Source organism: Melozone crissalis, unplaced genomic scaffold (genome assembly GCF_028551555.1).
Source record: "Melozone crissalis strain CALT ecotype California unplaced genomic scaffold, PUWL_Pcris_2 ptg000019l_1, whole genome shotgun sequence".
In the NCBI taxonomy this organism is placed as follows: domain Eukaryota; kingdom Metazoa; phylum Chordata; class Aves; order Passeriformes; family Passerellidae; genus Melozone; species Melozone crissalis.
This window is the reverse complement of record NW_026535797.1, coordinates 2332850-2346607: the sequence shown is the minus strand read 5'-3', so window position 1 is coordinate 2346607 and position 13758 is coordinate 2332850. Positions and strand designations below refer to the sequence as shown.

The following is a 13758-nucleotide window of genomic DNA, read 5'->3' as shown; positions in this document are numbered from 1 at the left end:
AGTTCTTGTCCCACACAATGATCCCTTCTGCAGTTCCTGTCCCTGAGAATGATCCCTTCTGCAGTTCCTGTCCCACACAATGATCCCTTCTGCAGTTCTTGTCCCACACAATGATCCCTTCTGCAGGTCCTGTCCCTGAGAATGATCCCTTCTGCAGTTCCTGTCCCACACAATGATCCCTTCTGCAGTTCTTGTCCCACACAATGATCCCTTCTGCAGGTCCTGTCCCTGAGAATGATCCCTTCTGCAGTTCTTGTCCCACACAATGATCCCTTCTGCAGTTCTTGTCCCACACAATGATCCCTTCTGCAGTCCTTGTTCTCTGAGAATTATCCCTTCTGCAGGTCCTGTCCCACACAATGATCCCTTCTGCAGTTCCTGTCCCTGAGAATGATCCCCTCTGCAGTTCCTGTCCCACACAATGATCCCTTCTGCAGTTCCTGTCCCACAGAATTATCCCTTCTGCAGTTCCTGTCCCACACAATGATCCCTTCTGCTGTTCCTCTTCCCTGACAATGATCCCTTCTGCAGTTCTTGTTCCCTGAGCCATCCCAGGGGATCTGGGGTCCTGCTCCTGCATCCATCAGCTGATCCAGAGGGCTCTGCAGTGCCAGGAGGGTGAGGGAACAGCAGAACCTGAAGGAAAGTTGGCTCCATTCTGGGCCATTCCAAGGCAGATGTTGTCAGGTTTGTTGGGCAGGCAGCTTTAACCAGCAGGAGCAGCAAATTGGATTTAAAGCCTTTCAGTCCTGTGTCAGGAAAGGAAATAAAACATGAACCTGCCACCTTCCCTTCCTGGAGCTCTGCTCTGCCAACGTTCAGTCACCACTCATTTATTTCCTTGAGGCAAACTCGTGTCCCCTTTGAGGCAAGGAGCTCAGAAACTCTTCATCACCAACAGGGTTTGCAGCTTTCTGAGGAAAATTCTCTTTTTCAGCTTTGTTTCCTGTAGCTGGAAGCTTTTAGAAATAATGTGGTCCTTTACTTTAAAGCAGCACTTTTGAGAAATGCCTTTTATTTTCTCTATGGGCAAAAAAAAACCCATTTAATGGGGTGTGGAGGTTTGATCCTGGCTGGTGCCCACCAAAGATGCTCCATCACTCCCCTCCTCAGCTGGGCAGGCAGAGAAAATACAGTGAAAGTCTCATGGGATGAGATAAGGAGAGGAGAGATCACTCACCCCTTGCCCTCAAAACAGGCTAGGCTTTGGGAAATTAATTGAATTTATTACCAATCAAATCAGAGTAGGGCAGTGAGACCCCACGAAGTCACAGGTTTTCTTTGACTTTGAAATGCTGAATTTTGACTGAGCTGTTCAGTGGGAAGCTTCCCAGCAGAACTGATCCCTTTTGTTTGCAGAAGTGTCATCCAGGATCCCTCTGAAATTCTGTGGAGTACTTTACTTTGCTTTCCAGCAAATTTCATGGTGGCAGAAATGCAGAAATATCAGCAGAGGAGGAATCTGGCAGGAGTTGGTTTGACCCTGTGGAAGAGTTGTGTCTAACACAGATTGTCCCAGTGCACGAGTCAGCTTTTCCATGGTTGAAATTGTGCCTTTGTTGTTGCAGGAACTGACTTTTTTTGAATTGTTTTACCATTTCAGGCTGAATGGTAAAATAAAAATACAGGTATAGAACTAGCTTTAGGAGTGAGAATAGAGATATTCAAAACACCATGTTTTACTCTTTATTTGCATATACTGGAAAATTCTGTATTCCAATCCTCTCTTCCATAGTTGTTCCCTGTGGCTGGATCATTTTAGTCAATATTTTCATTTTTCCTCTCATTTCCATCAAACTTTCCTGCACTTCTAACCTCATAACCCATTTCCCCAGCATCTGTCTCAGGGGCCAGCTCTCATTTGTCCTGAACACAGCCCTCTAAGTGGAAAATTACAGAATGTGCAGCAGGGCTGCCAGGAGGTTTGTCTGAGGAATCCATCCCCAGGAAGGAAGCTGAGAAATTCACATTAGGATTCACTTTTCCTCAGCTCCTTCCTGCAGAAACTCCAGAGTAGTAAATTCACTTTGTGTGATGTACTGTAAGGTTTAGGCTGTGCTAGTGGTTCAGGATTGCTAAGATGAGTTCAGTTTTTAGCTAAAAAGTATTAAACAGTGCTAAGAAATAAAATCCTGGCCGCCAGGGGTTCTTTCCTGACTGGTGAGGCTTTTGGAAGGGGTTTCCACTCTGGGGATGGATGTTTTTTGTTACTGTATGACTCCCAGATGCCATGGGGATGTGGTTTTGGGAGCCCACACCTGGGATAACTCAGCCTGATTTGCTCTGTGACCTTGTGCAGCTCCTGTACCTGCCACAAGCAGCATCTCCACATCATTAAATGGGACTTCAGAAATATGGTACCAATATGCTCCTGTGGTTTTTTGCAAAGTTTCATTCAGCTCTTAATATTTTTCCTCTTTCCAGTCTTGATTGCTCAGGCTCCTCTCATTTTTTTTACTGCATTTTGTCTCTGTAGGAACAGAGCCCATTTTTTAACATCTGGTCTTGAAGGGCATCAGGATTTAATAGCTCAGAAATGCAATCAGATACAAGCTACATCTTCTTATCTAACTGCCCACAATTTTCTCCAGCATCTGTGTTGTTATAAGCTTTCCAAGACCATGGAGTGGGGTTTCAAAGCCTGGCAGAAGGATCTACAGCAGCTCTGTCCCAGAGCCGCCTGTCCTGTGCAGGGCCAGGAGTGGCACTCGCTGATTCTCGTGTGTCCCCTCCACCTCAGCAGATTCTGTGATTCTGTATTAGCTTTAGGATTGATTTTGGAGAAGGTTTCTAATCTTATAACAATCACTCTGTGCCTTTATTTCATCTGGCTGGTAGGAAGGAAGCTTTTAGAGAACATCAAGAAAATGAGTAGTGCTGGACATGAAAGATCAGATGGGTAAATTCTCATTGCTGCCGTGATTAAATCCCACTCCACAGTTTTAATGACTTATGTTTCATGGGTCAAATAGCTCCATAATTCATAACTGGATAATTCTCTGCCTGGTAAACTGATCATCTTTTAAATTACACTGCCGTTGTATCAGTGAGGAAAAATCAGTAAAACCTATTAGAGATAAGATTATCTGAGTAGCTTTTAAACTGGAAATATCTCCTTGTGTGAGGAATGATTGTGTTTTTCACTCTGGTTGTCTTGCAGTGGGTTATGAAAGCAGGAAAAGTGCTGTAGTGAACTAAAAGCAGGCAGCCAGAAAGGGATCAGATGCTCCAAGTCAAACTGCAGGCAGTAATGTCATTTTTGAGACAGCAATCTCAGATACTCAGAGTCCTGTGTTACCTTGGCCTACCTGAAGTCTTTAATCCAGGTGATCACCTCATTAGCATTTCCTGATTGTCCCTCACTGCTTGTTAACTCTCAGACCTTTGTAGATATTTTCTTGCTCCCTGCGATTTGTTCTGCTAAAAATGTCCTTAATAATATATGGGAACATAAAAAAAAAAAGAGAAATCTACGACTCCTGCAAGGATTATTATTACATCAAGGGATTCCTTTAGGCACTTATCATTCTTTATGGGCTCATCCTCACTCTTGCATACAAATCAACCTCCTGCTTAGTATTCAGAGCAGGGAGGGAGCTCAAAGAAAATAGATAAAGGAGCACTTGGGTTGCTAATATTGGCTATAACACTTGCTAAGCATGGGGTAATGGTTGGGATGGGAACATCTCCATCAATCCTGCACAGGTGGAACGTGGGGATGGTGAAGCCTGTGAGGAGCAGAACAGCCTTGGCCTGACTCTGCTGCATGGGGATTATTCTCTTTGCTCATTGGGATAAAACTGGATGATAAATTCACATCTAACACACAGAAGGCACAACCCAGGGGGATTTTTCATGTGTTGCAATGCAGGTGCTGCAGTGCTGGAAATTCTCTCTTGTAGCAGCTGCAGTGAGCAAAAACTGACCTGAAAGGCTTCAGCAAATGTGTTGTCCTCATGTGGACAGGGACAGAGAGGCTGGAAATGCAGCTGGAGCCGTGGAGGAGCAGGGAATTGGGGAGCACAACTTGAGGGGTTGCAGCAGCAGCCTGCAGCTCCTCCCTGATCTCTGGTGGCTGGGAGCAGGGACAGGAGCCAGGGGAGCTGGAGCTGTGTCAGGGCAGATTTAGGGTGGATTTAGAGAAAGGTTCTTCCCCAGAGGGTGCTGGCACTGCCCAGGGAATGGGCACAGCCCCAAGGCTGCCAGAGCTCCAGGAGCCTTTGGACAATGTGCCCAGAAGAAAAAAACAAATTACACTACAGGGTTTATTTGCCATCTGATCATTGTTTTTGCCTGCTGGGGATGGGAAACCTTGCAAGCCTTTCCTCCTGTGCCAGTCCCTCACTCTTCAGTGGGTTAAGATGTTGATGAGCATCATCTTAAGATGCTAAGAGCTGCTGCTCTCCAGGTGAGCACCCCCAGGTGTCCCAGCCTGGCTCAGAGCAGAGGAGCCCCTTTGATCTGCTCTGGGATTCTCACCTGGAGCAATTCCCTGTTTCCCATTTTGAGGCATTTCTGCTGTTCCCTGTGAGGGGCTGGGGATGGGAACACACATCTCACACATCTCTGCAGGAGAACCCTTCCAGCTCCTCTCCCTGATCCCAGGGCACCCCAGCAAGGGCAGGTAATGGCTGTGCCACAGAGTCAAATGAGTCTCTAATAGATGATGGATGAACCAGGGGCTAAACAGTCATTTCCCATCAGTTACCTGCTGGATTTTGCACAGAACTTTGCTCCCTGGGTCAAACAGCCAATTAGCTTAAACTGTCTGTAATTTGGCTGCCATTAGTGGAGTTGGGCTGTTCTCCCTGCTGGAGAGTTATTCTGCCAGAGCCTCACACTCAAATGTGATTTTTCATTGCAGATATGGAATAATCACGTTGTTGTCAGGCACCTCAGCTCCGTGCTGAAGGAACAACTCAGTGTCTGAAACATTTTCACAGTCCTGGGTGGCTGATGGTCTATTTACATCCCATTTCTGCTGCTTCTGACCTAATTAGATCCCTTAATTCTTCCAACCAAAGTGCTTCTCCCTGGATCTCCAGAGCGTGTCCTATCAATGACCACTGAATTTCAAAGAGTTCCTTGCACAGGAAGAAATGTCATGCAGTGCCACAAGGACCCTTTTGGAGAGTCAAATCCTGTTTGATTTTTTGGTAGTTGTTTCTTTTAATAGTATTCTATGAACAAAACACAACTCGTCTCTCATTTTGCTGCTTGAGAGTAGCAGAAAAAAAAAATTTAAAAAAAGCATTTTCTCATCTTCTGTAATTGATTTTTACTACATCTTGAACACGCCTGGTGTAGTGCAGTTTATATCTCTCTGTAAGAGTAGACAGACAAATGTTTTTAAACTTGATTCTTTTCTGTATCAGGGAAAGAAAAAAAACCCAGCAAACAAATGGGAGCAATTTCATGTCTGAAGCAGCAGGAACAGATTGTTTCTGTGTTGCAGATGTGCCTTTTACATAAGGTTTCTGCTTCCCCTGAGGTACCCCTGAGTCAAGGATTCTGCCCAAAATAGGTTGGGTTGTGAAGCAGCAGCCTCTGTCAGTTTGTCAGGAAGGAAAGGAAGAGTCAGGATCACAATTAACCACTGAGATGTAAACACCAACTCAGCAAAAAGAGTCTTAATTAAACACAAAATCAAGGCAAACTCTATTTTTATTGCAAAGTTTCTGAGGGGAAGCACAGCACAGATGAACTTTGTAAGCCTGATAATGTTTTTTGTGAGCATAGTGTTAAAAGGAGGGAGGAAATGTGGTTGAATTTTGTCTGTCCTGGATAAAAGGAAGGATGGATCAGCCCTGGGAGTGATGCTTTGGAGTTGCCCCAGCTCCAGAATGGAATGTTTTGTCTTGCAAAATCCCCAACAGTGTCACCCCAACCAGCATTACACATCCTACTTAATATATTCATTGGGAGCTTATTATATAAATGAACAAGTGCTAAATTTATCCGACTTTCTAATGGAAATTGTAAATTCAATTATAATAATTATCTACCTATCTCTGCTATTTCTTTCTGCCTAATTTGCTTGCAGAATCTGAGCTCGGGTAGGTTTTGAGCTTGTTATTTATAGCATATATATTTAGCTTCTTCTCATTGTATTTGCATTGTCTCTGCTTTTCAGAACCAGGTTTTCAGGGCTGATTTGATTGTTCTCTGATCAATATGAAGGGGCTCATTTGGTTGAGAAATGCCTTTGATCTAATTGAATTGAGAATTATTGCCAATAGAGTGTTATTTAAATTCAAAATGGATTTGCACAAATGATGCTATCAGCAGAGTTGGTGGGTTTTTTTCCTGGTGATGAATATGAAGCTAAAGAGAGCAAAGCAGGGAGGAAAGTTTTATATTTTGTGCTGTGTTTTTGAGGGGTATGTGGTTTATGGAGTTTGAAGGGAATGTCAGCTCCATGAGATGTTCATGTTCTGCAGACCACCAGCATTTCCCAGAGCTTTCCCAGAGCTTTCCCAGACACAGGACTGTGATTAGGCAAGTTTTCAAAGGTTTTGGAATCTTCAGATCCCAACTGACATTTATTCAGGTGCCTTAGCAGGAATTCAGGAGTTAACAGGCCAAGTTAAGAGTGGATTTGCTCAGGTAGAAGAAATATTTAATAGTTCTGGCTGCAACACTTCAGAGGCAGATCAGCAGTGGCATTTTAATTAAAAACCAAACAAAATCTTCAGTTTTGCATGTAGTAAAAAAACTAAATTCTTATTTTATCTGCCTTTCATATTAATCTGTTGACTTTTCTGACTCAGGGATCATCGTGTCCCCCTGGAAGCTGGGAACAAGCAGTGCCCATTTGGAGCCTGCTGTGGGACATCAAGGCATCATTTAGGGTGGGAAAGGCCACTAAAATCATCCAGTCCAGTGTCCCCTCAGCAGCAGATCAAACCAAATGGATTTTCAAGGTGCCTGAGAGCATTTTGAAGCCAAGGAAGAGGCTGGGAGCAGGCAGAAAGAGCAGTGGTGCTGCTGGAGGGGCTGGGAAATGGAGAGTGGATGCAGCAGAATGGAGAGACAAGCTCAGGACATGGCTCACTGCTGGTGGTTTGGGATCCCTGTTCCTTTGCCTGGGAGGAATGAGGAAAGGTGTACAATGGAGTGGGAAGTGGTGCTGTCCAGGCAGGGTACAGGAAAGACATTCCAGCAAAGATCCAGCCTGCCTGGCTCAGCCAGTTTGCATTCCTACTTTCTCCTTAGTCTGTGGTCAGTAAAACTGTCTGGTGAAATCTCAGATTTGTAACTCCATGCTGCCTTCAAACCTGCTTGGGAGAGTGTGTTTGGTCACCTTAAAGGTCATCTTTCTTCTGCTCTTACTGATCTCTGAAAACTCCCAGTCATGAGACTGCAGGAGCATCAGGAGCTGCTCTGAGCACAGGAGGGACTGATCTGTCCTGGCATCACCCTGAGCCTCTCTCCTTTCTGGGACAGCATCCTTGGATAGCTTTGGAAAGGACCAGCTTTGGTTCTGTGCACTTCCATGGGGTTTCTCACTTGTTTAGGTACCAGGATCTTCCTGATCCTGCCAAACCACCAGGAATTCTGTCCAGCACTGAGGCATTGCAGCTGCTTGGGCTCTTCTTGCAGGGCTGGCCAAGGAATTTGGGCAGAGCTGGAGCTCCTCAGGCTGTGCCTGTGTGGAGCCAGCAGCTGGTGCAGGGCTGGGGGAGGCAGGACAGGAACAAAGAGCTGGGAAAGCATCACTGGGCTTGGAGGGAAACAAAAGGCCCTGACTGGGGACTGGGGGAGAATCATGAGGAAAAACAAAGGCAGAGCAGAGTTGATGAGCTGTGACACTGCAGCACAGCCTCTGGGAAACCTGTGCTGCCTGCACTGCCAAAATCTGGGAAAACCTGCCTGCAAACTGCACTGCTCTCCAGCTCTTTCTGCAACAGATTTTATCACTTGTAGGCTTCAACATTAGGGAAAAAAGGGCTTAATTTCCATAATGGCTTTTTAAATTTGTCCAATTAGCTGGTGATTCTGACTGGGGATGCTCTTCTGTTGTGAGATATATAAAGTGATTTAAAATACGGATATTTGAACGTTCTGCATTTCTGTTTGGAATGTTTTAATTATAACTCTGTGTGTAATAGTAAATTGTGAGTTGCTTATCTCTCTAAATGATTTTAAATTGTTCCTTTTTTGGGTGTTTTTTTTAATATTTTTATTCTAACTGTGCAAAATCCAAAACATAATGGAAAAGCAATGAAGCCATTGCTTCAGCTTGGTTTTTAAGCTCTGAGTGCCTAGAGGCTGAGGGCAATCGATACAGACCAAGAAATCAATATTCTATCATGATATAAAGTGGGGAATTATAAACTTCTCCAGTGCTTTCAAAAGATTTTTCCCTTAAATATTGAGCTAATTAATCCTGAACTCTTGAGAGATTTTTTTTCACTGTCAAAAGTCAAAGTTATATTTAAATGTAATGGCTGAGAGCGCTCTGTGTTCGCAGCAAATTCTGCAGGGAGAGTTTTTTGTGAGCCAGAGGGCTCCAGACCTACCTGCTGCCTCTTGCACTCAGAGATGACTCAAGAACGTTGCAGAATTCCGTTCATTCCTAACATGACCTGCCCAAATTGTTTTTTTCCAGCACCTGCCTCCTCCTCTGCCCAGCAAGACTCCGCCGCCGCCGCCTCCCAAGACGACGCGGAAGCAAACGTCTGTTGACTCTGGGATTGTCCAGTGAGGAAGGAAGCGGGTTATTTTCCAAAGATCAAGCTGTAACAATTCATTTCCCTAAGTATTTTATGGTCTATAATGTTTACCTCATTCAGGTGTGCAGTATCTAACATTTAGTGCAATGGTAACTCCGTAAGAAATCCATTTCTCGCCGTGTGTCGGACCCAACACTACATCCCCTTGTTTTTGGGGTCATTCCCTCCCATGACTTGAAAGAAATCTGGATTTCTACTTGAGACTGGGAACTGCATCAACTGACAGAACCCTCTTCCTAAACCTTCTCCCTGCTTCTGGATAACGCCAGGCACAGAGCTGAACGTGGAGATCAAAACAAGAGCTGGAAATGTTGTACCTAAAGGTTTTGGGTACCTCTGGAGCTTCAAATGAGCAGAGTTTTTGTATCTAATCTCAGTGTATATAGGAATCAATGACAATATTCACTTGGAATTCAGGGCAAGAGGAGGTTTCCCAGTGAGGTGAAGCTGCTGTAGGATTTCCCTGAATAACAGGGATTTTAGCCCAGGGTTATAAATCAGACACCGCTGATTTGTGAAATTGGTCTGTGTTGCAAATAACCTGATTGCAATGAGCACAGTGGGGATTTGGGGCTGTCTTGGCCACAGTGACCACGATGCCATCGAGTTTAAAACCTCTGGTGAGAGGAGGAAAAGTGCCAGCAGAACCTCCCCTCTGACCATGAGGCTGCTCAGGGAATTTGTAAAGTCCCCTGGGAAAATGTTCTTGTAGGTGCTGGGGTCCATCAGTGCTGGTCCCTTTTTAAACATCACCTCCCAAGGGCACAGGAGCAGCAATTCCCAAATGTTGGAAGTCAAGCAGAGCTGGCTTGGCTGAGCAGGGATCTCCTCTTGGATATCAGGTGGAAAAGGAAGGTGTGTGCCAGTGGAAGCAAGGTCAGGGGCATGGGAACAACACAGAGCTGCAGCTCCCCACTACAGGGAGAAAACTCCTGTGGTCAAAGCTCAGCTGGAGCTGGAGCTGCCAGAACTGTTGGGGACAAAAAAAAAAAGAGGTTTTTTTCAAATATATCAATGGCAAAAGGCAGTGTAAAAATATCATCAGCCCGTTCCAGGATGGGCACCTCACAAACAGGGACAGGGACCAGGCAGAGGTGCCTGACACATCCTTTGTTTGTCTTCAATGTGGGTCACAGACCAAGAGGGTCCCAGTGCCCTGAGCTGGAGGACCATGACTGTGGCAATGATCAACTCCCAGTCAGCCTGAAACTGCAGGATCTGCAGCCCCAGCTGAACCCTGCAAATCTATAGGCCCTGATGGGATTCATCCAGAGTCCTCAAAGAGCTGCTGATGCCATCATAAAACCTCTCTTGATGATTTTTGAGCAGTCTTGGGAATCCAGAGGGGTCCCAGCTGACTGGAAGCCGGGAATGTTGTCCTGATTTTCAAGAAGGGCAAGAAGGAGGACCCTGGAAACTACAAGCCCAGTAAAATCATGGAGAAGATTATTCTGGGAGGTCCTGGAAGGCACCTGGAGGGCAATGCAGTCATGGGTCACAGCCAGCACAGCTCCATGAGGAAAAGTCCTGCTTGTGGAACCCAATTTCCTTCTTTACCCCAGCAGGGTAACCCAGCTGGCTGATCCAGGAAAACCAGGAGATGGAATCTTTTTGGACTTCTGCAAAGCTTTTGATACTGTCTCCCATGGGATCCTTTTGGACAAAATGTCCATCCTACAGCTGGAGGAACACATCATGGGATGGGTGAGCAGCTGGCTCAGGGTGGGTGACAGTGACTGGGGTGGCACCAGGCTGGCACCAGTCACAATATAAACAGGACATTAAACTGTTAGAGGGTGTCCAAGGGGAAGGGATTGAGGAGAAGCCGTGTGAGGAGCAGCTGAGGGCACTTGGAATGTTCAGCTGGAGGAGAGGAGGCTGAGGGGAGGCCTTGGTGGGTGAGCAGCATCCTGCTGAGGGAAATGCCACAGTTCATTGTCACGATCAGGGACAGGAGCCAGGGAATGGCTGGAGCTGTGTCAGGGCAGGTTTAGGTTGGATTTAGGGAAAGGTTCATCCCCAGAGGGTGCTGGCACTGCCCAGGGAATGGGCACAGCCCCAAGGCTGCCAGAGCTCCAGGAGGGTTTGGACACCACTCCAGGGTGGGATTTTGGGGTGTCTGTGCAGGGATAAGAGCTGGATCAATGATCCCTGAGGGTCCCTCCCAGCTGAGGATGATCTGTGATTAATGGGCTCTGTAAAATCATTGGTGATCACCCACTGCCATTGCCATTCAGCTGGGGTGTCCATGAGGGGAAAACAACAACCTTGGAGCTGCCAACGAGGATATGGCAGAGAAAACAGTGAGCAGAGAGGAGACTCCTGGTCATTCTGAACCTAAATGTTGAGTACAGAAACGGGAAGAGCTTTTTCCTTTCTCTGTTGTGTAATATTTCACGTTGGATTAGGATGAACTGAGTGGAATCACTTTGTCCTTGTGCCATCATTCTGTACAGTGTTTGTATATATGATGGTTTTTAGAATGTTTTAATTTTTATGGTGCCTGCTTTTCACCAGTCATAATGATTAATGTGCCTGCAAAGAATGCTTTATGTATTCTTAATTTCTTAATTGCTGAAAGTGTAAAGAAAAGACAAAAAGTGGGTTTTTTCCAGATATTAAACTCTGAGAAATATCAGACTGATGGGATGGGGTTTTGGGAGGGAGGAAGGAAACTAACTTCATATTCTAGTGGTTTTTTATTGTCATCACACTTGGTTTTTTTTATTATCTACAATATTTTTACTCTTACAGTAGATTGTTTTTAAATATACCACTGACTCAAAAAAATAAACTATTATTTTGAAAGCTTGTCTAAGAAAATGAATACATTCCCTGGGTATTTTTGGTCCTCACTGCAGAATTTTGGGAACTAGTGCATTAAGTAGAAGGCTGTGTATACACTTTCTTGTTTTCAGGACAGTTTAGGAGGAGAACTCGTGAGAAAACTGAAATCTTTTACAGTGCTGTTGTGGTTGTCCCTGCAGGTTGGAAATGTGTGTTGGTAAAACACACATCAGCACTAAGAACATCCATCCCTGTGTGCTGTCCATGCCCAAAATGATGGCTTGGGTATCTCTAAGTGAATGCTTCAGAAAACAGATGAGTTTTATGTAATATTTTCCACCTCAGGTACCTGCTACACGATGCAAGTTGCAAGCAGAAGTGACTTTACACAGCAGTAAAACAACACTGTTGTTACAGAGGCAGAAAAATTGCCCTTCTCATAAAAAGTGGCTCCTGTGGTCAATTACATATTCTCATTTTTTTGCCTCAAACCAAGGTGTCACTTTGGATCAAGCAAACACACTTTTCCTTGCTGTAAAATCAGCTCCTGGAGTGTCTCAGGATTTACTGCTGGATCTCAGTTCCCTCTGTGTTTTGTTCCTATAATCTCTGCTCAAGAGGAGCAGGCAGGGAAGGATTCTTGGCTGCAGTCAATGAGATATCTATAGTCAATCAATAACATATCAACTCTAATTCTATAAATCTTGTATTTAATTGAGGATTGCTTTAGAGGCTGCTCCTGCTGCTGCTCGTGCTGGGATGCTGGGTGAGTTTTCCTCTTTTCTGTTCCATTTGCTGCCTGAAGGATGGGAGGAGCTTTCCCATTGACCTTTCAGTGGATGCCTGTAAATTGTATTTCTGATAATGTGTTTGTTTTCCCACGTCCCTGGCAAATTCCTGTGCTCGTGCAAGTGTTACATTTCAGCCCTGTGAGACTCCTCAAACAAGAGCTGCACTTCCAAATTGGTCTCACAGCACAAACTCCAAATCTCATCTGTGTGTGTGTTTTACCAATATGCAAGCTGAGCCTGGGAATTGAAAATCAGGCTCTCAGAGCTGAATTGTCACCCTTGTACAATCTGACAGCTCCTGGGCTGTGCCTTGTGCAGAACCCAGGATGAATCAGTGGGGTAAAACCACACTTGAGCAAAGCCAGCAGCTGATTCCTCACAGGCAGTGGGCAATCCCAGGAATGTTGTTATTTCTCATGGTTTGCTCTCTCCTTTTCAGTCCTTTGGGAGTCAGGGCATCCCAGTGCCTTGGGAATTCCTTGTCACATTGTTGGGACACAGCTGGGCTAATGCAGAAGATCTTATTATGAAACAATTCAGAAAAGAAACTTATTTGAGTTTTACAGTGGTAGGATGTCCTGTCCCTTCCATCTTCCCCATTCCTGTGGGAATTCATCCCTAAATGGCTTCAGGGAGCCTTTTGCTCTCCCCAGCCCGTGCCCTGAGCTGCCTGTGGAGAAGGTGAGGTTGGGATAACCTGGTTTATTTATCACCTCTTTATCTTCCCAGGGCCTCCACAACCAAAGGTCCCATCAGACTGGATTCAAATCAATATTTCTGTTACAAAGTGACCCATCCATCTTTTCCATGGCAGACCTTGGCCAGGGAATTGGCAGGATCCCCAGGGGCCAGGTTTTCACCACTCGGGACAGGTCAGGGATTCACTTCCCTCTGCTCACACCAGAAATTTGTGACACAAATTTCCCTGAGAGAGGAATTCAAGGGTGCCAAGTTCCTGGATAGTGGAAAAAACAGAATTTCAGTGCCCACTAATTTTCACTTCTTGAAAAGCAGCTTGAATTCACTTAATGAAAGTTAATTCCCAGTGACAGGATAAAAGGAGATTGCCCAGTTCCATTTCCCTGAGTCTCAGCCTGGGAGTGAGGGTGGATTTTACAGGTGCACAGATCAGTCCCACACAAAACCACTCAAGATTTGTTGGACAGGGGCTGTTTGCTTTAATCACATTTATTTTCACTGGGAAGCTCAACACAAAGGTCACTCCTCAAGCTGGTTCCTGTAATTGACATTTATGATTACTGAGTGTCTCCCACGATATCACAAATTCTGAGGGTAAAAATGCTTTAAAATTCAGTTTTGTCTTAACATTGGCATTTTTCTTTACCTTGCCTGTAGTTCTGTGTGACTTTACAAAGGCAAAGGATGAAAAATTTGCAGTGAAATTGTATTTATTTGTGATATATGAATAGAGATCCATGTGAGTG

The 13758-nt window shown here is 45.0% G+C and overlaps 1 protein-coding gene across 2 annotated transcripts in view; it reads left to right on the top strand.

Annotated features, from left to right (window-relative positions):
* Positions 1-11504, top strand: part of DOCK1 (dedicator of cytokinesis 1) — a 277154-nt gene extending 265650 nt beyond the window's left edge. For both annotated transcript variants that reach the window (XM_054276537.1, XM_054276536.1), the window contains exon 52: positions 8612-11504. In XM_054276537.1, the coding sequence (XP_054132512.1) occupies positions 8612-8707 (96 nt within the window). In that variant the 3' untranslated portion in view covers positions 8708-11504. The remainder of the gene's footprint in view (positions 1-8611) is intronic.
* Positions 11505-13758: the final 2254 nt, after the last annotated feature.